We start from the raw sequence: 27,630 nt of genomic DNA on the forward strand, positions 1-27,630 counted from the left end.
GGTGTCAGGTGCACAGAACAGACATCTGAAATTTTAACCCACGCACCTCCCCACGCGTGACAATATCACACGAGGAATGTCCTCCGGTTTGATTTTATATCCCAATATCCTTTGGTAAATATAAAACACTGCCTCTCTCAATTTATCCAAAAGCTTTGACAACGAAACAATACATTATGAATGAACGATCCCAGCGTAGTCATTATTATGAGGGAAGGAATTAATGGTGCTAGTAAATATATCCATTCCTCATCCACTTTTCTTTACCACTTTTCTTTAGGAGAGGGGACGGACGAAATCCGCGTTTTATGGAAGTCAGAAAGCCCTTTTGCAACATCCGCTCCCCCAGAAAAGATCAGCAGACCCCAAATAAAGTGATTCTGGAATTGAACGGTATTGTTTCATTGGTTAATTTTCAACCATCTGAAGAATGAACGAAATGAACAGTCGATCACAAATATGTTCTGACTGCAATGGATGCTTGGCAATGAATTGGATCGATAAATAGATTGGATGTTTTGGTTTCAGATCTCCAGAATCTGCGGAACGTTTATATGCCTTTGCCATAATTAGAAGCATTTGACAGAGAAAAAAATGAATATGGAACAAAACTATCAACGGCGATACAACCTGGAGAAATTCGAGTGAAGAACTTGATTATTCTGACCAGTTAGCAACATGTACGCTTTCATCTTTCCTTTAACAACGCGGAAAAAAAGGGGCAGAGGGACTTGAGGTTGGCGCTTTGCTAAAATAGTTTGACACTAATCTTATTGGGCATTGCACATTAAACAGTACTCAGATAAATCCCGTCAATGATGCAAAAACACACTTTAAATGCCCGCCTTTCCGAAATGTCCTTCAAGTTGGTAGTAAATGGTAACTTTTGTCCTTGGAGCATCTTTATTAAATGGGACCCTGTATTGATTATACATTAATTCAAAAATAAAATCAGTATGATTATTCTAAATGTATCGAGCTTGGTGGACCAGATGTGATTTTTTTGAGGGGGGGGGGGCGTGTGGAGAACAAGGAGTGGGAAGACGGGTGGTGGGTGTCGACAAATCTTTGGACTGTGGTGCTTTAACCGGTTCTATGAAGCCTCCGACGCCAGCCGAACTAGGAACAGGGCTTTATGACATCTGGCAAGTTTCTTCAAAATAAAGGTTTTAACGCGATTTGAAAAATAAACACGCACGCCCGTTGGAAGAGCAATTAGAAAGCGTACAATATCAGGTTAATAAACTTCCTGGCGAGTTCATTTGACGTTTCCTTCCGCGTCTATGAGTTCGACGAGAGCAAATAATGGGGAGAGGAGGGAGGGGGTTGAAAAGCTTTCTCCAAACAGATGTTGATAGAAGTCTCAACTCAATGATATTTGTAGATGAAAAAGACAGACATGTTGCACTGGCACCGTACCGGCCGCCCAAATCTGAGGAAAGGGTCTGGAGGGAAACTAATGATGAAAAAAAAAGTCTACTCCGTCTCAGTTGCCTTAATTAAATGCATGGAAAGAACCGAGAGGCTCACATCTGGTTTCAATATGGATCTCTTTGATGGCATCAAGTGTTCTTTTCCCATATCAGGCCGCTGCAAAGTAATGGGATGTCTATTGCAGCGTGGAGTCCAGACTCCTGCCATTTCCACACATGGGCTCCCCTCCACTCCCGTTGAGCCCTGTTTCAGAAGCCTCACGCAATCTTTGTAATGAGTGCAGACCATTGAAAAAAAAAGACTTCATCCCGATTCTCTCAGATATTTAACTCAAGTTTTAATAAAAATGACAAAAGAGATGGATTCCAGCTGAATCTTTAAATTCATACATTGCTTTGCAATGCTTTTTAAAAGCATAGAGAAAGTGGTCAACCTAAAAATAAAACTGCCTTTCCCTGAAAGCTTCGGCGTTCTCCCCTCCCCCTTCTTATCCGTGTCTCTCTGGTCGCTGTTGCGTTCTGTACGTCCAGTTATAAAAGTGAAACAAAAGCAGAGAGAAAAAAAAACCTCTCCGGGCTGCGTCCACACAGACAGGCTCCAGTAATGGCAGTGTATCGCCTGAACCCACAGCGCGCTGCGAATACCTAGAGACGCCGGCGGTTCGCACACGGCCAACATAACGGGCTCGGTTTTTAGATCTTCAAACAGTTCCGAAATGAAAGTTAGGGTCATCGGATTAGCCTTTTACTCGCCACTTCACGTTGATTTGGCGCTGCTCGTGTAGGTGAGTACACGGCCCTTGTAATATTTTATTTTGCCTGAAGCAAGGAACTACTTATAGCAGTAAGCGACGGGAAAGCGGATTTTTTTTGGGGGGGGGGGAGGGGAGAAGTGCACAGCGATTGGTATAAAACATGCAAATTAGTTATTTAACCGCAATGCAAAGCAAGTCTGTCTGACTTGACGGGATAAACAAGCTCGCTCTTTGATGTATTTTTCTGGCTGTCAGTTTCTTTTTTATATATTTTTCAGATGATAATTACGTCTTATTACGAAATACAAAGGGATCCCAGGGCAGATTACAAGAGAGCAAAGGTTTCATTTGCCCGCTCTAATCAAAGTGGTGGGAGTGCTGTGATGGAGAGGGGTCTGTAGAACGTCAGAGGCACAGAACACAGGGGCTTTGCCACGTAATTACAGGCGCGTATGAGCAGAATCTCGTCTCCCTGGGGTCGCCAATTTTAATTTATTCGGCGCAAAACAATCCCTGGACGGCACTCTGCTGGCTTTTGAAGTGCCAGAAAGGCCTTTTTTTTTACTCAGCAAGGAGGAGAAGTACAGCTCACTTCAGAGTTCCTCCCGCCTCGAGTCTTCCAGCAAAAAAACTTTTCCCCCTCCTGTATGTGTGTCTCCTTTTGAAAACAGAGTAAGTTGAGAAAGCTGCATGTACATCTGCAAAACATCATTCTTTCTAAACTGATGTCACCTATGTGAGTCAAGGAGAAGGAAGGACAACTTTTCTTCAAGTTCCTCTGAAGTTGGCTATGTGCTGCTGTTACATGGGCGTCGGAACAGCTCTCTATAAGGGAAGTTTGCTCATTTTCTAACTTAAAAAAATACGTTTTGAGTTTCCCGGCGTCCGGTTCAAGTGCGTGGAGTTCTCTTTTCTGACAACATTGGCCTAAACTGGAGACGAAGGGCGTCGAGTCTCGGAAGGTTGTGAGAATTTGCACCTACATTTTTTGTTTTAAAATAAAAGATTTTTTTTAACATCTAAGCCATGACCTCCAGTTATCCTCATGTAATGGACAGGCAAACGTCCTCTGTACCCAGTCGCTTGGAGAACACTATCACTGCCAACATGGACAATTTACAGTCTAAAAAGAATTTCACGGTGAGTCACCTGCTGGATCTGGAAGAAGTGGGGGAGATGAACCTCCAGCAAGCCGACGAGAGTGTGAGTGAGGCGGGCAGGAAACTGGTCGAGTCCCCGGCGGTGACCAGCGGCAGTGACACTCCACAACAAGAAAGTAAGTGTGAACAAAAAGAAAGAAATACAGTAGGGGACAAGGGGTAATTAACGGGATTATCACTGTGGCGCAAAGTGGGATCATCGCATTAACACGTGCGTGTAAATGTCATGGAACCGTTTGATATTACCGAACGTGGAGATACCGCTTGGCAGAGTCCCGAGGCGACTGTTGGGAGGCAGCTGGAGCTAAGAGTTTGGGGGGAAGAAGCGTAGAACAATTTAAAAGTTGGCGATACAGAATCTCACCTTTATTAGCAAGAGAGCCCACATTTCGCTTCCCTTTAAGTATATTTTTGAAATAAAAAAAACTTCTCCAATGTTAGCTTCACGCAAAGTTCACATCTGAGAGATGTGGTGGAGAATGTTCACTCGCACCAAGATCGAGTACTGTTCGCCTAATGTATGGTGAGGTCTAATAAATAGTATTTCATAAGGAAATCAACAAATGCCGATATGTTGAAAAAATGTGAAGGAGACATACAAGACACATTCAGTCGCCAGGGTCGGGAAGTCAAGTATATTCAGACAATAATGTTACAGCACAATGTGAATACTGGAGAGGCTACAGAGCTAGACCATCACTTCAATGGAAACCTTTTCAAGGACATGTACGTATGGATAGTAACGTTAAACGCATTGCTTTGAAAAAATCAGGGAGCTAATTCACTGCTAATTGAGCGAGTGTAGGAGTGCATTATTCAGCAATGTGCTGTATCGCCTTCCATTAGCAGGAACACATTGCACTTGATAGTTCATTCTCTCAGAACATGTGTAGGGATTATAAGTGGACGATTGAATTTGACAAAACTGCTTTAAGTGTCCCCACAGACAACACACTGGTAATGACAGCTAATCTGATTAGTTTGATAAATTGATTTGTCATGCACCAGCGATAAAAGACGACATCTTTGTTTTCAATGAATCATGCCTAGCATGTAACGCTAAGGAAACATTTACTTCTAATTATCCACGGCAACACGCCGGCCAAAACCCAACCGTTTCCCTTGCACCAAACGTCTGATTTGTATCAATTTTGGAAGTAGAACAATTATTAACTGTAGTGTAACTTGAATTTCTAGTCTTTTCTTTCAGGTTAGTCCATTTAACCTGAATGATGAGTCTAAGATTGTGTGCATGGATACAGGAAATTATTTGAAATCTGCATCTTCCATAACATATACACGCAGGCTTTGGTATACGCTTGGGAAAACCATGTCAGTTGATACAAAATTTAACCTTGAACAGAATTTTATTTCAACGTGTTGATTTTCAATATCTTTCTTGAGAAGAAACATTTTAATTAGGCCTTCTTTTAGTGCTGGCACCAGTTTGCTAATAAAAGATAAGGGCAAGCGTGTAAATTTCTCAGTTCCTTTCATCCCGATGCTGTTAAGATAAAGATTGTTAGAAGTTTTCCGACTGTCCATGCATCAGAGTGAGTTTGATGCTATGGCTGATTGATGTGAGGTGTTCAGAGCGTGCCTTGCTCTCCTTCTTTTCCTCCAGAGACCTCTACTGACCATTAGATACGGCTTAAGGAGCCAGTTCAGCCTAAATTCATTGGCCCCCACCCCCTTTACATCTCTCTGACAGCACAGCAGATGTGGATCGGCGCCGGCAATGTGCCCCTGACCGGAGATCTGCCTTGATCCTCTGGTCTGAGAATCTGCCCCGAGCAACAGAACTAGCTAAGCATTCTGGAGAAGGCCCCGGGAAATGTCTACAAACAGTTTATAGTTTATAGTTCTCCACTACATTTTAACTACCTAATTATGAAACATTTTGATGGTTAAGGGCATTTTGTATCAGTAATAAGTTTCGTAGGACCGGCTATTAACCTAGGAGGTTATTGCATGAGAGGAAGGCAGTCTGGACTACCAAGTTAAAATCTGTTTTCAGCTGAAGGCCCGATGTTCCCAATAAGAATTTCTAGGTTGGAGGCCTAGAATCATCCACTGTCCAGCAATTTAAAACAACGGATTTCACACAATTAACCACCAACTTTAAACCAACCTCTCAGAAGGCAATTTGAGGAAATGATGCAGGATAGTTGATCCTCGATTTAACCTCACTTTGTCCCACTAGCCGATGTCACTCCCGAGAGAACACAAGCCAGGGAGTTTTTCGTTCTTTTTCTCATATACCTAATGATTCAATTTACACATTCACATATTTGATCACTTACGGCATCAAAGGCCGAGTGTGGGAGATTGATTCGTCCGCAAATGCAGAATGAAATCTGAATAGAATCGAAACGACGTGACATCAGTCCCAAGACCATCAGAATCATCGATTGCTTTGCATTCTTCTATTGGCGAAGAGGGATGGCCTTTACTTTGTACAATATGTAGTGAACAATCCTAGCGTGTAAGTTGCTCAAAGTTGATCTTTGTTGAGGAGAACTGACAGTACATAAAGGATGCAGAAGGCGCAGACATGTTTGAGTGACATTCCGACCAGCAGCAGCACTTTTCCAAAACCTTTCTCCTGGGCTGCGAGGAAGCAAACATTCCGATTTGTGTCTGTAAGAGGCAGAGCGTTTGTAATTTGTTTATATCAAGAAAATATGTTATTTATTAACCTGACTTACAACCTTAATTATCAGTTCCAGCTGTAAATAATTATTTCATATGTTAGACAAAAAGAATCATTTTGGTATAGGTTGGTAGGTCTCCAGTGGATTTATACCGAGATTGTGAATGGCTGGAGGCTGGTCTGAACCACGTTCGTGCTGAATCACTCCCGACACTGGTCTGCTGCAATGTAGCCGCCAAGGAGATCACAACTTACACATTAGCATGGAGAAAACGAGAGGTTTTGTGCTCAAGATTTACAAAAAAGTTGAACATAATGTAACAACATTGTAAAACAGATTCTAAACTGGGAGGAGGCGGATAACACACTGTCCATCGCAGCAGATTTACACGGCCTAAGTACACCGCGCACCCAACCCGACAGGTTACCCAAGACAATGTTACCCAATAGTCAATTTCTTCAAATGATATCTAGTACACGCCCATCGTGCAAGCTAACTAAACTCTTAAACAACACTCACCACATTGACTGTTAGAATAAGGGGTTACCCTTAAAGGTTTACCATGTCAAACATTCACCATGAATGGGTGGCATTTGGAACACAGATCTGTTATGACATCTCGTTGATCCATGCATTATGGAACTTGCATCCATCGTTAAACAACACTGCGTATTCCTTGTGTTGGCAGGCCATTGGCAAATCATCCCTAGTCTGGAATCGCTTGGCGAATTTGTGGCGAACCTTAATTTCCAGTGAGAGGTAGCCATTTCATTTCAGCTTAGTGGTCGAGCAAGAAACCATTTAACGAGCAAAAAAATAAGCTAAATATTTCTCTAATCCCCACGCAAGTTTCCTGTGCTCGGAAGTTCCCTGTCGTGGCTTCAGTTCCAGTTATAGCTCAGGGAACCGGTAAAACTTCGGACAATATTGATGCTCAGTACGGTTTAATCTTCGCATCAATCAAAGCTAAGGCACTGCTTTGGAATTGGGAATTACAGATAAAACAAATGGAGTATTCTCTTAATGAAATGATGTAGCCCCAGGCATTCAGGAAAGTAATAAGGTTGGGAAAACATAAGAGAATGGAGGCTCTATTTTATGACTCAGTTGTGATTTATAAACGAATGCTGTTCCAAAAGGGCTCAGTAAGTAACAGGAAAGAGTCATCTGATAATGATTCCCTCTCATATCTCAAGAATGCTAAAAACTCATAGGATACCTAAACAAGTGTGTTTCGTTTCATAAATAAATGCTAGGAGAGCAGTGCCAGTTTGTTTTATCTCGGCATTTGTCCTTCATTGAAAGTGAGCAGCTTTTCAGACAAGTCATACCTCAACTCTTAAGTGAGCAAACGAAATTATATTTTTCTGTAGGACAAGGGAACCTGAATTGTTATCTCCACAGCCCTCTCTCCAATCTGTTTTAAAAGTTAGAATGAAGGGCAGTCTCTAATCTTTGATTAGCGCAGTGGTGGCGATTTACTTCAACTGGGCACGGTTGCCACGGATAACATAGAACAATACAGCACCGAACAGGCCCTTCGGCCCTCGATGTTGCGTCGACCTGTGTACTATTCTCAGCTCGCCCCCCTACACTATCCCAAAATCACCCGTGTGCTTATCAACTGCGAAACTGAGTCTCTAAAATTCAGTTGCGGTGGTACACAAATGGAAAGTCTTTAAGGTCCCCTGTACTTCGAGTAAAACTTTTGTCTCTTTTAATTTTCCAAGTGCTAACTGATTAAACGGTGCATGTAATTGTTTTTATGGAGTGTAGGTGATAAAATAAACACAGAGCAGAAGAAGAAACGGAAGCAGAGGAGGAATAGGACCACCTTCAACAGCAGCCAACTGCAGGCTCTGGAGAGAGTCTTCGAGAGGACGCACTATCCGGATGCTTTCGTTCGTGAGGATCTGGCCAGAAGGGTCAATCTCACCGAGGCTAGGGTCCAGGTAGTTTCATTTTATTCCGAATAATGGCTCTCGCCATTTGATATAATTCATTGGAAAATGGGTAATGGGGTAAAGAATTGTTTTCACAGGTCTTTCACTGCTAACAAACCATGCAAAAATATTGCGTCGTTGTAGCGCCTATTGCTGGAAGTGTTTTGCGCTTGTAGCTAAGCGCCAAGCAACTTTGTCCAACTCTCGGCTTTCAGTCAAATAAATCAAGTAACTCGAAGTGTTATTTTAAGACCTAAATCAATTACTTGCTGCTTTATTATTTACCTTCAATATTATAGAAATTTGTAATTCATTTCGCTTTTATGAAAAAAAAGAAGCACATAATAAGCGAATGCTCTTTACGGATGTTTAACATGAGAAATAACGGAGTTCCCGCTGTACAGACAGGTTAGACGTGAACACAGATATCTTTGCAAACCCCTCTACACATAATTTGTTTATAATTTTAATTTAAAGCCTACAAGGACCAATAAAGATTGGTATTCATAATTTCCTTGACAAAGTTAATCTCGCAATCTCTACTCATAATGAGAACAATTCCAATGTTACATGCTATTGCCGCTTTTTGAAATCGTTTGTTACTAATAAGTAGTGGTAGATCTCGGTCGAGCTGTTAATTGGAAAATATTATCTTCTGGAGAGTGGGTTCAGCATCAGAGTGATTGGAACTAGATATCTCAGTTATCTCAATTGTTTGGGTATTGACTGGAGCCCGAAAGATGACGGAAACGTTTCGAGAAAACATGAAAAAAGCAAAATTTCTTAATTGTAGGAATAAAAGTTATGTATGCTTCCTTTCGCCTATATACTGCGTTATCTTATTTCAGGACAGATCACCCCCTACTGTCTGAACCTGGTTGCACAATGTTGACCAGCACTTTTCCGACTGAGATAATTGTGTCTGTGGGTACGAGTTCATTAAACCTGGTAATTGACACATATTTTCTGCTTTAGTGTTCGAATTAAAACCGTGATGGCTTCAAGCGGAACCCAAGACCAAAGAAAAGTGCCGGCCAACTCAAATATATATTGTAAAAGTTGTGGCGACTTCATCATAAAGGCCACGTTTCAGACCCATTAAATCGGACACTGCAAATGTCCGTTTCATGTGCTTTACTCCATCGATTGGCCAATTTACTTTTTCACAGGATTATTAGTGCGAACCTTTTTTATTTACTTCATGTTTCCCTTAGTGTAGTCGAAGTAGCACCACGGTGTCCACGCAATAACGCTATGACAGTTTCCCAAAAGCTGTAGCCCAGGGCGGGTGGAGAAGGTACTCAGTCACCCCGAATCCTCATGAAACAGAAGTCGCCAACTTTACGCCACATCGCAATTTATTATACACATGAGCAGCAGAAAGTGAACTCCAAACTGTTAAATATCCTGCTATGCGGATATCATCGAAGCTTGAAACATTTTCACCAATTTTCCTTACATTTGACCAAAATATACCACCCATATAAGGAATATGTATGGCTCATGAACAGAAAATGCAACATACTAGAGTCGAATGTACGCAGTACACAGACAGTACATGTAACACAAGCACATCACATTGAAAAATGCAAAGTAAGTAGGAGCGAGTAGCTATTTGTTTAGGGTCAGCGAGAAGACAATTAAATATGAAAGTTTCTAGCTGCACTGGAGGTGCTTCTCCACTAATTAATTGTGTAGATGTAAGAAAACTCTGAGGGGAGAGTCACCCCTGGAACAATGGGAACCTTCAAATTGAGAGCTAGCCTCCAAGCCACATGGGGAAAGATTCTACGTGAATCAAAACAACAAAGCAAGAAACACTCTATCCATTGCTTATGGTCCAATTCCACCGCTATAGTCAATTTTATTATGTTCTTTGGAAGGCCACACCAAGTTCCACAGTGTGACTGACAAGTATTTAGACTATTTATTTTGCAAAAGGGCAATCAGCAGGTTTTTGGCACAAGTGATTGTTGCCATATCAAATAGGTGGGAGGAATCCAAAGAATATCTTTTGGTAGAAAACAGCAACAAAACACTAGGAATACTGGGAATTTGAAAGAGAAGCAGAAAACTTTGGATGTGCTTAGCAGATCAACCAGCATCTGAAGAGTAGGAAAAATTAGCATTTCAGGTCTGTGACCTTTCATCAGAATTTTTAGTAGAATGCTATCTGACCCCAGGCTATCTCTGTATCTTCAGACAAACTGGATAATAAATACCGTTTCATCTACTTGTACTGTACACCATCATTTCCATCGTACAGGAAGCACTTCAATGCATTTCCATGGCACCAGAAAATTTTGTGACACATGACATTATTTGTTCATGATATTGAGTTTAGTTTGGCAAAGCCATTAAGACCTTAATGGGGACTAAACTCTATATTGTAATTTCAAAATGCTGAACCTTCCAATTCTGTGCCCCATTGCAGTTGACAATGTACTGATTTGACTTATTGTATATTGACAGGAATCAGAAATTTGTGAAAAATTGAAAATAAACTATCATTTATATGCACAGTTAACTCTCCACATAGAGTCACAGAGATGTACAGCATGGAAACAGACCCTTCGGTCCAACCCGTCCATGCCGACCAGATATCCCAACCCAATCTCGTCCCATCTGCCAGCACCCGGCCCATATTCTTCCAAACTCTTCCGATTCATATACCCATCCAAATGCCATTTAAATGTTGCAATTGTACCAGCCTCCACCACATCCTCTGGCAGCTCATTCCATACACATACCACCCTCTGCGTGAAAAAGTTGCCCCTTAGGTCTCTTTTATATCTTTCTCCTCTCACCCTAAACCTATGCCCTCTAGTTCTGGACTCCTCGACCCCAGGGAAAATACTTTGTCTATTTATCCTATCCATGCCCCTCATAATTTTGTAAACCTCTATAAGGTCACACCTCAGCCTCCGACGCTCCAGGGAAAACAGCCCCAGCCTGTTAAGCCTCTCCCTGTAGCTCAGATCCTCCAACCCTGGCAACATCCTTGTAAATCTTTTCTAAACGCTTTTAAGTTTCACAACATCTTTCCAATAGGAAGGAGACCAGAACTGCATGCAATATTCCAACAGTGGCCTAACCAATGTCCTGTACAGCTGCAACATGACTTCCCAACTCCTGTACTCAATACTCTGACCAATAAAAGAAAGCATACCAAACACATTCTTCACTATCCTATCTACCTGCGACTCCACGTTCAAGGAGCTATGAACCTGCAGTTTTTTTTTATTGGAAAGAAAACTACTCATCAAGCCCAGAATGTGTCAAAATGGCTTTGCATATTGAAGAAATTGGATTATATCAGCTTATTTATTGAGATTTGTTATCAGGTGGTTCACAGAAGAACATAGAGATTACTGTATACTGCACTACCACAAAATACAAGTTATTAGGTGACAACTTTTCACTCAGTTATCCAATCAAATATGTCTCACAGATCCAGGAGGGCCCGTGATTAGAATCACAATTTGTACAAAAAAAGGCCACAAAATTTATTATTTTAAAGTCCAAGAATATCATTGTTCAAGTATTTATAAAGTGGCCTTTCAGTCTTATCACAGACATGACATCCATCTTGCCACATGATATAAATTACTCTCCTTTCACTCTCTCCCTAGTTGTGAAAGGAATGCTTATAAAGTTCCTTTTCTGAGTGAGTAATACATTACTACCATGTAACAAATCATTAGTGAAAGTGATCAATAAGGGAACTGGTTTAACTTTGCACTACCTAGAAAGTCTTGTAGATTGTATGTCTTCCAAATGAACATTTTCTTCCAAATGAACTTCAGTAATGTTGAACCTCAGTTTAACATCTGTGATTAACTTTGAATCTGTTTATTTGTGGAACCTAATTCAATGGAATCTGCACATGTGTAAACTACTAAACCAAGGAAGGAAGACTGTCCATAATTTTACATCTTAATCAATAAAAGTCTAGATTATTTTCATTTCTATTAAATCTAAGAATTCAAAGTGTAGGTTCTTGCTATTTTGGTGGGATCATGACAACATTGATAGAGGTTGTGGTTGGTCATATTGCAATACTTCTGTATTTCAACTTGGACGTTCACTTTAACATTGAATCCACCACTACAAATCAAAATCTAATCCAAAAGCATCAGTTTTGAAGTTGTTAATAAGTGGAAATTTCACATCTCATAATGGGACTTCTTTGGAGATTCTGTCAGTGGTATAATTTCTCCTGATGACAGTCCTGATTTGAACATTAGTCCACTACAAATATTTTGTTTTAACTTGGTATTTAACACAATATATCAACAATATAGAGTGCAGTGGCAAAATAAGGACTCTGTTCAAACTCCACCTCCTACTCTGGAGGTAATCATAACATGTTGAAAAGCTTGATTAAAAATAATTATAACCAAATGAGTCTTATGCTTTAGATGTTGCTACATAGCATCCTAATTATATTAGGAAGAAGCTAATAAGTTTAGAGGCAAGATTAAATGTTCTGTATTTATTATTCATTCTCACTTCTCTCTCAGGTTTGGTTTCAGAACAGAAGAGCAAAATTCCGACGGAATGAAAGAGCCCTGTTGGCCAGTAAAAATGCCTCTATCCTCAAATCATACAGCGGGGAGGCAGTGGAGCAACCCATGGCTCCGCGCCCAGCACCCAGAGCCCAGGATTACCTGTCCTGGGGAACGACATCTCCATATGGGTAATCTCTTATTGGTAATACAAATGTCATCTTTAACTGCAGTGAAGGCAAATTTGCCACAACATAGATACAACAATTTCCTCCTCATTGCATTCTCCAAGGCACAAAGTTAACTATTCTAACATAATTTCATAGATAATGTTATGTACAATCTCATACAATGCTACAGGGGACTGTGCAAATCTGGATTTAAACTCAAGAAACCCAAATTAACTGGCTCTGAGGGAAGTAAAAAAGCCATAATGACAATAAATTCACCGCTACTTGTCCTGACATATCCCTTTGGTTAATCCTTGATACAAATGTAATCTTTAAAATGGTGATAGATGCAGAATAATGGATATGTGAGAGAAGTATCATTAAATTTCACATTTACCGACGTTATAACATTGACAGTGTTCCAATAGCACATTGGTGGTGAGCCTTTTTGGTGCATCAGTAAACCTGAGAGGTTGCATAAATGCAAATTGTCTTGTTACAGTGGAAAAACAGGGGCATGAATAATTGGACAAAACGTAATTGAGATCTGGCTGATACAAGTTGAGTAAAATATTATTGGTTTAATTAGCATAATTAGAATTCCAAAGTAAGATAATAACTTTGACCTCCTGCCTGGTGATGGTTACCTAATAAACTGTACGAGTTCTTAGAACAATTGCAGTGATTTCCATGACTTTGGTGTGACTTGGCAGTGTCATCTAAGTACAGGTTGAGAAGCAATCCTGCGCATTTAGGTTTTCACCTGTTCACACTATTGAGAAGATTTAGCAAGAAACTCCAGCATGTGAAATCCACAGCATCCCCAAATAGGTTCAAACCCAATACAACTACTTCCCCAAGAACAGAAGTCCTATTGCCATGTGCAAGTATTGAGGCCTCAATACTGGAGTGTTTGAACAAATCTAAAATAACAAAGAAATGTACCTGTGTCATTTTCTTTTTATCTAGCTGGACTTGTCTGTAGGCAACCAGATAGTTAAAGTAATTTATTCGTTTCAGATGGATAGTATTTGCAGTGGACAGTTGGAGTGTCAGTAGCTATGCCTATTAGCAGCAAAACATCAATGAAAAATGGCAATCTATAATGGTAGGATAATAAATTAAAATCATAGCTTTAGAGTTTTGAAAAAGAGAAAAGAAAATGGGCTCTTTTTAGTAACCAGAAGATGAAATCGGCATGGGTTGAGTTTCTACATGGGCATGGTACTAATGAGCACCCACAGGCTATATCCAGACGCTAAATCATTAGTCAACAGATTGAAAGGCCACAGGGCCATATAAAACCTTTTTTTAAATTTATGCATGGGCTGTGGATATCGGTAGCAAGCCAACATTTATTGCCTATCCCTAACTAGCCTTGAACTGAGTGGCTTGCTAGGCCATTTCAAAGGTCAATTAACAGCCAACTACATTGCTATTGTCTGGAGTTACATGTGGGCCAGACCAGCAAAGGATGGCAGATATCCTTCACTATAGGACATTTGTGAAGCAGATTTGTTTTTGTGACAATTGTTACATGGTCCCCATTAGACTTTTAATTCATTATTTTTTATTGAATTTACATTACACTATCTGCCCTAATGGGATGCAAAGCCATGTCCCCAGAACATTTGCCTGGACTTCTGGATTATTAGTCCAGTAACATGACCACTATATCACCACCCACTCTTGTCTCACTTGGCTGGATGTTTGGATTGTGATGAAAGTGATACCAACAGCAGAGATTCAATTCCTACATAGGCTGAAATTACCATGAAGCACTCCCCTTCTCAACCTCTCCCCATGCCTGAGGCATTAAATTGACACCCAGGCATCTCTCTCGAATGGGAGAGCAGCTCTACGGTGACTCTACCTTTACCGTATAAAATTATAGAATTTACTGGAATATTACATTCAAATAACAGCCATTAACTCATCTCCAATATTGACAAGTTAATAAATTATTTCCACTGTGTTTTCTGCTTTTATAGCTGGAGATAAGTGGAGCACCTGAAATATTCTGTAGGGGACACTGACTATTCATAAGGCAAATGTATTTTGAACTCATGGTTAGTTCCAATATGAGGATTTGGCTTTCGTGAAATTCAGCTGATCCTAAACACAACTTTATTTAAGAATAAATGTTTAGGATACCATAAATGTTCACCCAAAGTCATACTTAAATCAAAAACAAATCACTCTTAACATTTTTTGTGTATCAGCTGTGCCTTAGTTGGTAGATTTGTCTTTGAGCTACAAGATTCTGAATTTAATACTGACTCCAGACAAAATTAAGGCTGATACTCTAGTGTGGTATTGTGGGAGGCATCATCTTTTGGATAAGAGTCTATTCAAGTGACATAAAATATCCAAAGGCACTATTTCAGAGAAGAGCAGGGAATCATCCCAGGTGCCCTGGCCAATATTTATCCCTCGATCAACACCTCTGGTCATTATCTTATAGCTGTTTATGGGAGTTTGCTGTGCGCAAATTGGCTATTGTGTTTCTACCAACACTGGCTGCACAAAGATTTGAAATGTCTGGGGTTTGTGAAAAGTACCACTTAACTACAAGTTGTACATTTTAGTTTATGTTAAACCATGTTATCTGAGCCTTTGCAACACTTTCTGAGGTAAAAATTGAATAGCATTCCAAATCTCAGAACAGTTTCCCTTGCTTTCCATAGTTCCTGCTTATTACTATACCCCTCATACTATGTTAAATTAGTGTAAATAAACTGGGACAGTTTGTGGATGCATTACTTTTTGACTTTTATTATTTATAACATCCAAGAGACTGCATTTAAAACAATCATTACTGGCTATTAATTACACATCCCAATTCCTAGAGGTCTTTTCAGTTGTAATTAGATTCTGTAATTAGGTGGTTAACTTTTTGATGGTTCATCTCATGTTGGCCAGGGACCAGCTGCTACTTGTTAAAATAGTTTGCCCTTTGCTAATTAGTGGATTCAGTAAAGAGATCCTTCCCGACCGTGTTCCTCATAGAAGTCATAGTTCCATGTAAATAGAAGGCAATAGAAGTACTGTTATGGAATATTGCAATTTAGAACTGGATCAGATTCATTGTTTAAATTATATCTAATCTTTTTAATATCTTGCTTTAGTTATAGTAAATATATTTCAATTTTATTTAAACTTCATGTCCTTTACCCTGTTGTCAGTATTCATAATTTAAAGTTAATGAAGATTTAGAATAAATATTGTTTTTAAAAGGGGATTGTCACTTAATTCTAAAAATTTCCAATATTTAAATAAAATGTCTCACTCTCCTGTTCTTTGCTATGGTTTATGCTTTAAAGTAATCAGTAAAGGACAGCAAGGAGACAGACATTTTGTTTAGAGATATCGAATACAACATCATGAAACTACAAGAAAGTGACCACATCATTTCAGAGGCCTTGTTACAGTCACAATACTTCTTACATTTATTTTCTTGAATTGAAATACCAAGATATCACTAGAAGAGCTCTATGCAAAACATTTTGCATCTGACAGCCATTAGGAAGCTCAAGGGTCAAATTGCCAGATCTTCCTTATAGTATTTCTATCTATGATCATTTCGAGCTGCAGTTTGAAAGGGTCATTCACTATTAAATATGTATTATTTCTAGGCTATGGTATAATGTGAAATACAGTAGAGCAAGCTTTATTTTAATATTTTACTAAATTTGAATATTTTACACAGAATAAGAAAGTATACTGAACAAGCAACTGAGTTGAAATGTGCAAGAGAAGGGTAGTTTAACCCAGGTTGAAAAGTGATATTTTTGTGATCGAATATGTAGTTTATGAAATTTATCAAAGCAAACAAAATAATGTACCATCTTCAAAATTTAATTAGCAAAGCTGCTGACCATTATATAATATTTAGTACACTTAAAAAACAGAATCTTGCGATACACACATTAAATATTTTCTCCCACTTTACATGTGAATTAGAACAGAAATCATCCCTGACTGAAAGCCATATTTATCTTAATACCCCAGACAGTACTTCAGTAAATGATGATCTATTGTGGATAGATATTACATAGATCACTACCAATTTGTCTAGCCAAGCTGTAAAGCAGAAAATTGTCCCTTTTAAGTGTTCTACAATAATCATGCATCTAAGAATACAATTTGCTTAGTATGATTAAGCATTCTAAAAATTGTTTGGTTCTAATATCTGTCACATTTTGTGAAAACGAATGATTCTAATTATCAAACTCAGTCAGAAATATTTTTATGAATTGGGAGGACATTGCTGTGAACAGCATTGCCAAAGAAACATTCCTACTTAATGGTTAATTAATTAATTTTCTTTGATTGAGATATATAGTGTCTTTTTATTTTTCCCCTTTCTCTACTTGAATTTTTAAGTGATGTGTCATATCTGTGTAAGTCAAGGCAGTCAACATCTTCTACACCTCTGACACTATAGCTTTGAAGCTACATAGTAACCGAGTGATGGAAAAACATGCTTTGTGGGTAAAATCACAATGATAAGTAATCTGACAAAATTAATTTTAAATAATTATTCATCAGTCATTTATATGTAAACAGTTTACATTCCAGTCCATTAATACTTAATACATAAACTTCCAGAGCAGACCAAAGCCCCACATCTCTAATCCTGAACATATGCTATCTGATCTGGGAATGGGATTTCATTGTGTATAATCATTGTTCATATGTCATTACTAATTTTTTTTATATAGACTTATGCAATTCATACAATCCTTGTATATATATCTTGTTTGCTCTAAGTTTTCATCTAATTTACAAACACCTAGAAATTGACTTGTGAAAATGCTTGCCTCCTTCAGTTTTCTTTTCTTACAATCAATATGCTTCAAAGTTCAGCATTTTCTAACCTGTGCTTCTAGATTTATTCTGTTTTCTCTTCTGCTCATTTCAAATTTGGTGGTGTCTTGGAATATGAGATTTTTGGTGATTTAACCTAATTAATGCAAATTTCTAATAATCCATCTTCTAATCAATGGGAAGCAGTCATTGTTTCAGATCCAATTTCAAATATTATCCAAAAATTTGTCTGCAAGAGATTATTTATATGCCTAGCCTATCCATGGCTATTTTCCACATAAGTATTATTCACTAATCAGCCTGGCCACCACCTCTACTAGTGAGACTTATTTTACAGTTCACATTTCTGTCAAAAATTTCTACCAATTATAATTTTGCCATTAGTGTCATGAGTATGAACTGGGTGAGAGAAAATAAATTTTGTGTCCATAGTGAGAAAATCAAGGATTTTCTTTTATGTTGGCTTCAGTGAATTGTGAAGTTTCTTGACTCTGCTGTAATGCCAGAGTAAATCTGTTTGCTTTCCTACGGTTAGACTCAATAAAATGGATATTTTTCATGATTCACTTTAGCTAATCCATTGTTGTTCCCTGTGTGAGACATAGGTGACAAGAGACAGTAGTCATCCTATTCCACTAAGTGTACCATAAAAGCAAATGGGTTTGTATTTTCATTTATTTATTCCACTCCATCTACTCTGCAGCTAACTTTCTCCATTTTTTCTGTACTTTGTTTTATGATTTCTTTCCTCACATGGGCCCTATGAACCATAATCCCTGACAAACAAGAACACTGGAGAACTTCTTCCACACCATGTTTCACCAGTCAGCTGCTAAATGATTGAAACAGTAGATTACTAGTTTCTCTCCTTTTGAACAAAACACTGTCCCCCAATCTAACCCCTATCCATATGGTGTGAATATATATCTACCATGAGAAAAATTGTAAACTCAAATTTTTATGCCAAAGTTCTGAGAAAACATCATGTCTGAATTGATATATTTTATGTTATCCTTGTTTGTTTTCCTTTTCTTTTCTAATTACTGCATTATACTTTCCTTAAACACTTCCATCAACTTGTGCTACCTCCAATATTTCACCCAAATAATTGTTAATCATAGGTGAACATTGTAAAAATCATTACAGCCAAGTTCGATTTTGTCTTCGCTTGATTCTCAAACATACATAATTTGCAGCAATAATTAGTAAATACCTACCACAACAACAGCAACTGACATTTAGGTAGTGATAGTGATTAGTGTGTAGAACACTAGCAAATTTCTCCCTCAGAAGCCTGGAGATGCTGAGGCCACAGGTTTCATTGCCACTGATGTCTCACTGTTAATTGTATGAGCACAGTCCAGGGATGGATTGTGACTTTCTCATTTTTATTGCTTGGTGTTACAAAACAGAATTTGTTTTTACCCACCAGTTCATTAGCACAGTCCTAAAAATGGAAATATTCCTGTATAAATGATCTCTTAGTGCAGAATGCATTTTAGTCATGCACAACACTCGATATACAACTTGATTTCAGTACACTTATTAATATATATATATATATATATAAATGTTTTTATAAGGACTGTGTGATATATGGAATAGCATGCAAAGTAATAATCTATTACTATTGCTCACTATTATTTTCACTTCCATTGTTATCGCCATTGGGAACATTGATTTGTTCTCAGGCAATTCAATGACAATAAGCTTTGTCCTGCCTGCATGCGTATCAGTAATTCTCACATACAGGTTTTATATTTCTTCTCCTGTTTCTAGTCAGAGTGTTTCTTAAATGCATTGGTGGCAGGGTTATCCCAGCATCCGTGGCATAGTGCAAGTTATCTAGTGAAACTGCAGACTTTATAGATTTTAAATCTTTACAAATTTAATTAAGCTACATAACGTGTGGGCTAATGATTTATGTTGATAATTAAAACACATGCACACAACACATACAACACGCATGCATACACAAGCACTTTGTTTTAATGTTGACTTTATGCAACACAATCTGAAATGTATTTATTCACTTGAAATTTACTTTATTCATTTGGAATGATTGCTATGTCAATAATCTGATGTCAATAGAACCTTATCAATAATCAATACATCAAGGGTAATTTCCACATTTTCTGTGCACAACCTTTCTAAACAGACTCTATACACTTGAGGATCAACCTTACCCTACTGCTAGTCTCTTTGGCCGTACATCCTATTGGACTCCATAAGTCCCATCCACAATTCCTCTGTACACAATGGGTATGTATCAATCACATTAATATACAATGTACCCATATGCCTAGATATAAATAGCACTGATCAGTAACACTCAAGCAATGTACATCACTTATTATATAAGAGCTGTAGCTCAGATTTGTCAAGGAGCATGTGTTAGCAGGGACTAACACGTATGCTACAATTCTGTTTGTCCTTGAGTTTGCTTTTTTCTCTCTCTTTCCCACTCATGCACATATGTTTAATTATACACAAAATGAATCTTTATTTTTCTCGTATGTGGATTTTTGTTTTTGCTTCTCACAGCTATCTCTAAGAAAATAAAACAAAAGTATTTACTCAACTTTAAGGGACGTAACTATTGAGAACAAAAATATGGTACTACAAGAAAAGGCATGAGGAATATCATTACCAGATGGGTGATATATATCATACTCCATTGTTGACGACAGGATATTTTAATTGTAACAGCTAAAGTAGGCTCTTAACTGGAAAAAAATGAATTTTTGAATTTAAAATGTTTTGTAAGGTCTGTTTTCCTTCATGACATTCAACTGAGGTTTATTCATGATATTTTTACTATCTGATCGCCAACATCAGCGTACAATTTACAGCACCTTGAATGTAATAAAATGTCCCAAGTTGCTCAGCAGGTACTTTAAAGAACAAAATATGATATCAAACCGCATAAGTGGATTTAAGGTCAGATGACCAAAAGTTCAGGAGAAAGTGAGGATTGCAGATGCTGGAGATCAGAGCTGAAAATTGTGTTGCTCAGTCAAATAGATAGGTTTTAAGGTATATCTTAAAGGAAAAAAGTGAGCTAGTGGGCAGATACATGAACAGAAGGAATTCTAGAGCTTAGAATCTACCCAAAGAGGGCAGTTGCTGGTTAAATTGAATTGAAGTAGTTTTTGTGGTTAAATTTTGGGGCGCTCAGCAGAAGAGAGTTAGATAAGCACAGATATCTTATTGGACAGTACAAGACTACAGAGATTGGGAGGAGTGAGAAATCAATTTTAAAATCAGAGTATTGTTTGACTGGTACTAAGTGTACACACTTGATGAACAAAGCTGGATGCAGACTAAAAAATAGTTAACAGAATTTTGGATGACCTCAAGTATATGGAGACCAGAATATGGAAGACTGGTCAGAAGCCCATTGCAATAATCAAGCCTAGATGTAATGGAGGGATGAATGAGGGCTTGAACCCCAAATGCGCTGAGACAGAGATGAAGCTGGGTGATGTTGTGATGGTGAAATAGCCTGTCCTAGTAATGGAGTTAATTTGTGGTCAGGAACTCACCGTGGGGTCAAATATCATATGAAACATTTTAAGATCCTCTGAACATTTAACTGTCTGAGAGTCATTCAGAACAGTGTTAGTCAACCTAATGACCTGTCCATGAATATTTTATTTGTGTAGCTTATGAATTGTGTTAAGGATCATAGATGCATATTGATTCAAATTTAAGGTAAAGTTTTAAGTAAGAAAAGGGGAAAGAATAAGGACAAAAATATGAGTGCTATTTCTGGGAAAGTAGTAAATTACTAGCATCTTGTGTAATTCATAAATAAGTAAAATATCGTACTGGGCTGTGAGGTAGGAGCTGTGCATGTCAATTGATATATCAGATCTCTAACTTGTATTGGTTGGTTGTGTTGAAATATGCCCTCTCCATGTTAAAAATATGACAGTTTTAACATTGATAATCAGTTCTTACCCATTTCTTCAGTACAAACTGTAATATCATTGACTAGTAATTTGTTGATGATTTAAATTTTGGTTTGTAGGTGGCCTCTCCCTACAGGCACAAACAGTTGGTAATGAGAAAGAGATGTCCCCTCATGCAAGCAATTGTTTATGCCTTGGGTTATGTCTCACTCAGGCAGAGCTATCTATATATGGTAGTGGCTTCAATTTGCATGACTTGTACTTCATATAGGCTCAACTGCAATCAATGGGAAGCTATATTTTAAACAGTAACAATAACATTTAAAATATTAATGTAGTCTACTATAATTTTAATGTTATTTACATGCTGACAGGTCAGTCAGCTCTTCACTAAGTTAAATATTTCTTTAGTAGCCTCTGAATGGTGAAGGTTATATTATATTATAATGCAATTTGAGCAGATATGTCTAAGGGAAGCGAAGAGACGAAAATATAACTAAATAATGCAAGCTCACATCAATCTAAAGAAAATGCCTGTAACAATGTAAAATTTACTGCGGGTTCTTGGCATTAAAAAACGAACAATTAAAGTAAAAATTAATGCCGTGAACTGCACAAATTCGCTGTTCCAAATGAGTTTTGTTAGAGAAAACGTCATCCTTACCCGAGTGGGACAAACAGTAAACCTTAACGTTTGTATCGTGTCTTTAGTATCATAAACATACGAAGCCTTTTTGAAGTGCAAAGACCATCCTTGTGTCAGAGCACAGGATATGATCTGAGAGAGCTTGGGCTTCCAGCGACCTTCTTAGTGTTTTAAATTATTGAAAGCGCTGCATGCAACATGACCTTATGTGGCCAATAGACAAGTGTCGGTGTTTGCGGTGGAATTTACCTAGGAGTAAAAGTTAAATGCTAAAAAGCAGCTGTAATTTGTTTGCAAAAATAAAGCTTGAAACGAACAGATCGCCTATCTATATAAAAACACACACAGTTGGATAGTGTTTCTCTGAACTCCAAAATTTTTCCTAGTTTCTTCTATCCTCGTCATAAAACTCTGAGCTGGAATGGGGTACATTTTAAAATTACAAACATGGGTCTTCTGCATATACAAACTTTCAGAGACAAAGAATCGGGCGTATGCTAACCTCAGTAATAAACCATAAGTGACAACCTGTGAAAGGTTACGGAGAACAATTAGGAAGAGCAAACGGAAATTGCCCTTTTGATTGGATGGCACCCGACGTTCAAAAGGTTGTGGTACCTGGTGATTTAGTTCTACAATGCCTTAGAGGAGTGTGCATGAGATTTCAAAAATTTAGGAGCCTATACAATTAGATACAACAATGGGTAGTTATCTCAACCACAGATTCTACATTGAGATTAGGAAACCGTTAAATGCAGAGCAAACTTCTGGATCATGTTTTGCTTCTCTTTGGCCTATATCCCTTTGTTGCTCCAGGAGTTCTACGATTTCTCTTCCATAGCCCTCCCGAAATATTGAGGGTGCACTGTAAAATTCACTCTCTGGAGCTCTTTTCATATCAGACCGTGATCCAACTAAGCGCCAGAAGTTGTTAATAGGTCGCTTGTTACAGTTTTATTCTTAGCTTCCGCCTACTCTTTTCACCCTCCAGCCCAATGTAACAGCAGTAGAAGCGATTCAAGCCAGTGTGAATATCCATAGAGCCTATTCCAAATAATTCACCCACCAAGAATCGTTTGTTTCATATCGTTGATTTATTGTTACTGCAGTTCAAATGGCATATTGCTTTACACAGCAAACTGAGACGCTTGTTTACTCGTGTGAAATGTTTTAGACCAGCAAATCATTACTGAGAGCGGAGAGTATTAAAATAACCAGTGCGAATGGGTGATCTATTTTACAAAATAGCTGTGGTATTTGTTTTACGAGTAAATGTTTCCTGCCTGAACCTAACATGTTCTCTATTTACCCTGATAGAAAACTTTCTTAAGACACTCTTGATATTGCTTCTAATACCACCAGTAATGTAAAAAAAACTTAACTTTTATTACAGGTACAAAATATTGTAAAATAAAATCTTACCAAAGAAAATTTGTATGATGACTAATTCACATCCCTGTGTTTGTCCCGCAGTGCTATGGCCACGTACTCCTCCTCTTGTGCTACCACTAACCCTACTCAAGGAATGAACATGGCCAACAGTATTGCAAACCTTCGTCTCAAGGCCAAAGAGTACAGCTTACAAAGAAATCAGGTGCCCACCGTAAACTGAGCGCCCTTCATGGACTAAAGCAATCAGGGGTCCTTCAATTCCCTGCAACCAGACAGCATCAGCAAAATATCTCATGGAAGGACAAAGACACAAGCTATAAACAGCAACAAATATCCCAATACAACAGGCAAATAAAAACAAGGACACGCACAAATACTTGACCTGTAGAGAGCCAGAATTGCTGACGCGTTTCATCCCTGTGGATTTTTAATAAAGATAAGAGTAAGTATATATTCCAGTTTTGTCAAAATCTTTTCCACCCTGGATTTAAGATACTGGGACACAATTGTCAAACTTTGGCTAGACCAATTACAAGACTTTTTTTTTGTTTGTGTGTATGTTTTAAAGGGGCTTTTATTAGTTTTCCAACTGTGTTGTATTAAAGTTATATTGTATTGTTTCTATACAGATTTTACATTTTGTATCCCATGACAAGGTTATTGTTAGCAATGCATTTTTTTCTATAGAGGCAAGCTTGATAAGGCAATCTTTTTGTTGACCAAACTATTTTTGAAATAAGGCAAATCTGATTTCCTATTCTTTCTACGTCTGTAACAGCCTTTACCGATTCTTAAAGGAAAAATGATTCTGTTGTGTACAATAAAGGAACAAGCACTCAAAAGACGTGGGTTTATATCTGACTAGAAATGCATCAATAAATTATTACTAAAGTATTGTTGGTGCAAACGGGTCTTTTTTAAGATTATTTGTTTTATTTTTTAACAATATTGCTATATACATAAGTCAAGCAGACAAGATACACAGGGACATTTCTTTCTGTTTTGATTTTATACGTATAGTTGATGTGCTGGACTGAAATTGCTTGTTTGCTTTTTGATGGCCCAGTTTCTAAATTTCTGCAGCGTATGTCATCAAGACAATTATACAAAATGAACTGGGCCAACTTTCCAATACTGCATCCTTTCCCATCTCTCTCGCAGGGCGCAAGCACCTCAAATCTAATTTCGCTTGGGCTATTTAAAAGAAAGCCAGACTAGCTCTACAAACGTTCCTCACATGGCTTACTGCAGGGTGGTTTCAACTGAAGCTTGGCTGTCTAGAAAATGGGAAGTTATAATTCAGCACATCTAGATGTTATTAAAGTGGAATTAGGAGTAAGTGTAAACGGTCCTAATATTATGGCTGGTATGCTCCAACCATAAGAACAATGCTCTTAATTAATTTATGGCCTCTCATCACTCCACACGAATTTGGATGGCAATGTAGTTTTTTCAGGTGATTTGTAGAAGGTTTGAATCGGAGGTGGGGAAAATGGGATTAATTGAACCGAAGGGTCATCCTTTGAACAGAAATAGGTCATCCAGCACAGTTTATCCTGTATTCTATATTGAAACAAAACTGCGGACGATGAAAATCTGAAACAAAAACGAATTGCTGGAGAAACTCAGCAGACCGGGCTGCATCTGTGGAAAGGAGACAGAGTTAACGTTTCAGCTCAGTGACCTGTTTTAAAGAAGGACCACTTGACTGGAAACGTTAACCCTGTTTTCTCCCCACAAATGCTACCAGATCTGCTGAGTTTCTCCAGTAGTTTCTGCTTGTGTTTTCTATATTATTTGCCTCAGTCAAATATTTAATCTAAACCTATAATCGCATTCTTTAATTTCATTTCCCTCTGGCCTTTCTTTAAATGCATGTATGCCAATGCGTTTGCAGTAGTGAATTTTCTATCTAATGTTAGTTATTAATATTTGGAATAGTTTTGAAGCGAATGCAAGGTGTAAGCACCTAATGTATGGAGCGTCTTAAAGTACAAAATACTCGTCAGTGGCTGAGAGATAGCCAATTATAAGGCTGGGAGACTGGGAATGCAAAGCAGGCCAGTGTCACATGAGAGCTGGTTGTGTGCTCGGCATATGTGTTCTTACAGGATCTAGAGAAGCTACCAGGAGAACTGAAAATAAGGTCGTAGGCCTTGAAGTCAACCCTGGGAGGGGTTGTTTGACAGGACATTGCTTTAATGTTGTTACTTTAAGAACAGACACCCCAACAACGAAGTGGAACCCGCTGTAAAGTTGTTCCATGCAGTTCTTCGACCTTTCCGGTCTTCCATAAAATGTCCCAAGGGGTTTACTTCCACAAGTCCACATTCACAATGTGTTGGACTGTCGAAAGGAGAAAAAGCATTCACTTTCGCATTTAGTTGGGTAGATATTTCCCAACGCCTATCTGCCTGCCTCCCTAAGTTCAAACACGGCTGCTAGCTGTAGTGTTCCTTTCATTCAATTTTTAAAGCGGCTAAGTTAAAGTCAGAGGAAAGATGGGGGGGGGGGGGGGGGGTAGTTTAGTTTAAAGTTTTTTTCCTCAATGACAGTTATAAATTGTTGAAACGTGAGGCAGACCCTTTGAATTTAATCAGTGTCGACGACGCTTTGTTTTCACATGAATTTCGTTTTTACAAAGCGGCTCGTTTCAAAATTGTACAAGTAGATTTTACGCAGTGACCTTTGTTAAAAGCTGAAACTGTAACTAACGCGTTAAGTTACGTTATTTTAAATGCACATAATCATGATCGAAGTTGCTTCTAGATTTGATGTTGAAGGTTTGGAGGAATTTGTCAAACACTCAGAATACGTGGGCCTGCTCTTGATTGCTGTGTGCGATGTGGAACCAAAGTAAACCGCCAGGGTCCGGGGCAGTTGTAGCAGCAGCTTTTTCGGGGACAGGGAGGGGAAAATGGTCAGGTCAGGAACATTCAAAGTGGGTAGCAACAGGAGTAATATAACAACAAATAACAACGGATTCTGGATATCTGAAACGGAAACAAATTGTTGGAGAAACCCAGCATCTGTGTGAGAGAGAGAGACGGTCTAGTGATCTTGCATCAGAACTAAACTGGACTGGAAATGTGAACTGTGCTTCTCTCTTTCTCTCAACAGATGCTGTCAGACCTGTTGGGTTTCTCCAGCACTTTCTGTTTGCAGGAGTTATCGGGTGTATTTACATTCTGGATTAGTGGTGCTGGAAGAGCACAGCAGTTCAGGCAGCATCCGAGGAGCAGTAAAATCGACATTTCGGGTATATTTACACCAGAGTGCTTTGCTCCTTCTTACTACTATTATTTTAATATAAACAATTCCAATGATCACTGTGAAATATAACTGTTCATTTTTGCACGAAAGTATAGCTTTCCATATACGCATTTGCTTAGCTGTATGTCCACTTGGTTGTTTATTTCAAGGAGTCAGCTGTGGCTCAATGAGTATAACTAGCAGGATATGGATTCAAGTTCAGTTTCAGAGACCGAAGGACAAAAAGTCTTGGTGACACTTGAGTGCAGTACTGAAGTACTGCAATACTATCTAAGTGTCCTTGTTTGGATGAGATTTCAATCTAAGGCTGCTGCTTAACTTTGTTCATTTTTTGAAAACTGCTAAAAGAAAATTGTTGAATCTTTTCATTTTGCATTCATCAGGATCACAAGAATACAATTCAAAGTGGAAACCAACATTTATACTGTACAAAAGCACAATGTTAACAGGTTGGCAAATGGGCTCTGATTGGTACAGCATTGTGATGGAGAATGCACTAAATAATGTTTAATGACCGTTGACTATCAGACTTTGCTTACATTTTAAACCAAGCACTTGACTGATTGTTCTGGGCACTGCATTGTGTCTATTTCATTTCAGCTAAATAGGTGACATCCATTTGATGGTTCATTTCAAGGGTTTTTCCTTTGCATTGAAAATCTTGTGAATTGGCCTGATGATTGCAAGCTGAAACTCTTCAGCAACATTTGTCCCTTTCCACAAACACCTAAGTTCTGAATCATTGGAGGTGTAATAATTTAACTTACGTGGATTTGTTAAAGGGATAATGCATATCTCTTTACTCATTGATCCTCTCAAAAGTTTATGTGTCTATCGTCTCTTTCTGCTTTTTAACCCTTTCTCTTTGCCTCACGTCATTGTCCTTCTATCCTTTCATTTTCTTTCGTTATCCTAGTATTCTCTCTCTTCCTACTTATATCCTCATCTGTTC

The 27,630-nt window shown here is 38.4% G+C and overlaps 1 protein-coding gene across 3 annotated transcripts; it reads left to right on the top strand.

Annotated features, from left to right (window-relative positions):
• The first annotated feature begins 1,976 nt into the window (after positions 1-1,976).
• prrx1b (paired related homeobox 1b) lies at positions 1,977-24,299 on the top strand. Of its 3 annotated transcripts, XM_072573975.1 has the most exons (6): positions 1,977-2,218; positions 2,467-3,464; positions 7,779-7,954; positions 12,469-12,644; positions 19,612-19,715; positions 23,487-24,299. In XM_072573975.1, exons 2-5 carry the CDS (start codon positions 3,215-3,217, stop codon positions 19,682-19,684), a joined length of 675 nt encoding a protein of 224 aa, XP_072430076.1. In that variant the 5' UTR covers positions 1,977-2,218; positions 2,467-3,214; the 3' UTR covers positions 19,685-19,715; positions 23,487-24,299. The 3 variants fall into 3 exon arrangements, with proteins under 3 accessions (XP_072430076.1, XP_072430077.1, XP_072430075.1); XM_072573976.1 differs by lacking the exon at positions 19,612-19,715 and having other exon boundaries at positions 1,983-2,218; positions 12,469-12,658; XM_072573974.1 differs by lacking the exon at positions 19,612-19,715 and having other exon boundaries at positions 1,987-2,218.
• The last annotated feature ends 3,331 nt before the right edge of the window (positions 24,300-27,630 follow it).

This window comes from Chiloscyllium punctatum, chromosome 7, assembly GCF_047496795.1.
Source record: "Chiloscyllium punctatum isolate Juve2018m chromosome 7, sChiPun1.3, whole genome shotgun sequence".
NCBI lineage: Eukaryota > Metazoa > Chordata > Chondrichthyes > Orectolobiformes > Hemiscylliidae > Chiloscyllium > Chiloscyllium punctatum.

Coding starts and splice junctions, on each gene's coding strand:
- prrx1b (XM_072573974.1), top strand. CDS start 3,215: ATGACCTCCAGTTATCCTCATGTAATGGACAGGCAAACGTCCTCTGTA. Junction 7,955..12,468: donor TCACCGAGGCTAGGGTCCAG/GTAGTTTCATTT, acceptor CTTCTCTCTCAG/GTTTGGTTTCAGAACAGAAG. Junction 12,645..23,486: donor GGAACGACATCTCCATATGG/GTAATCTCTTAT, acceptor TTTGTCCCGCAG/TGCTATGGCCACGTACTCCT.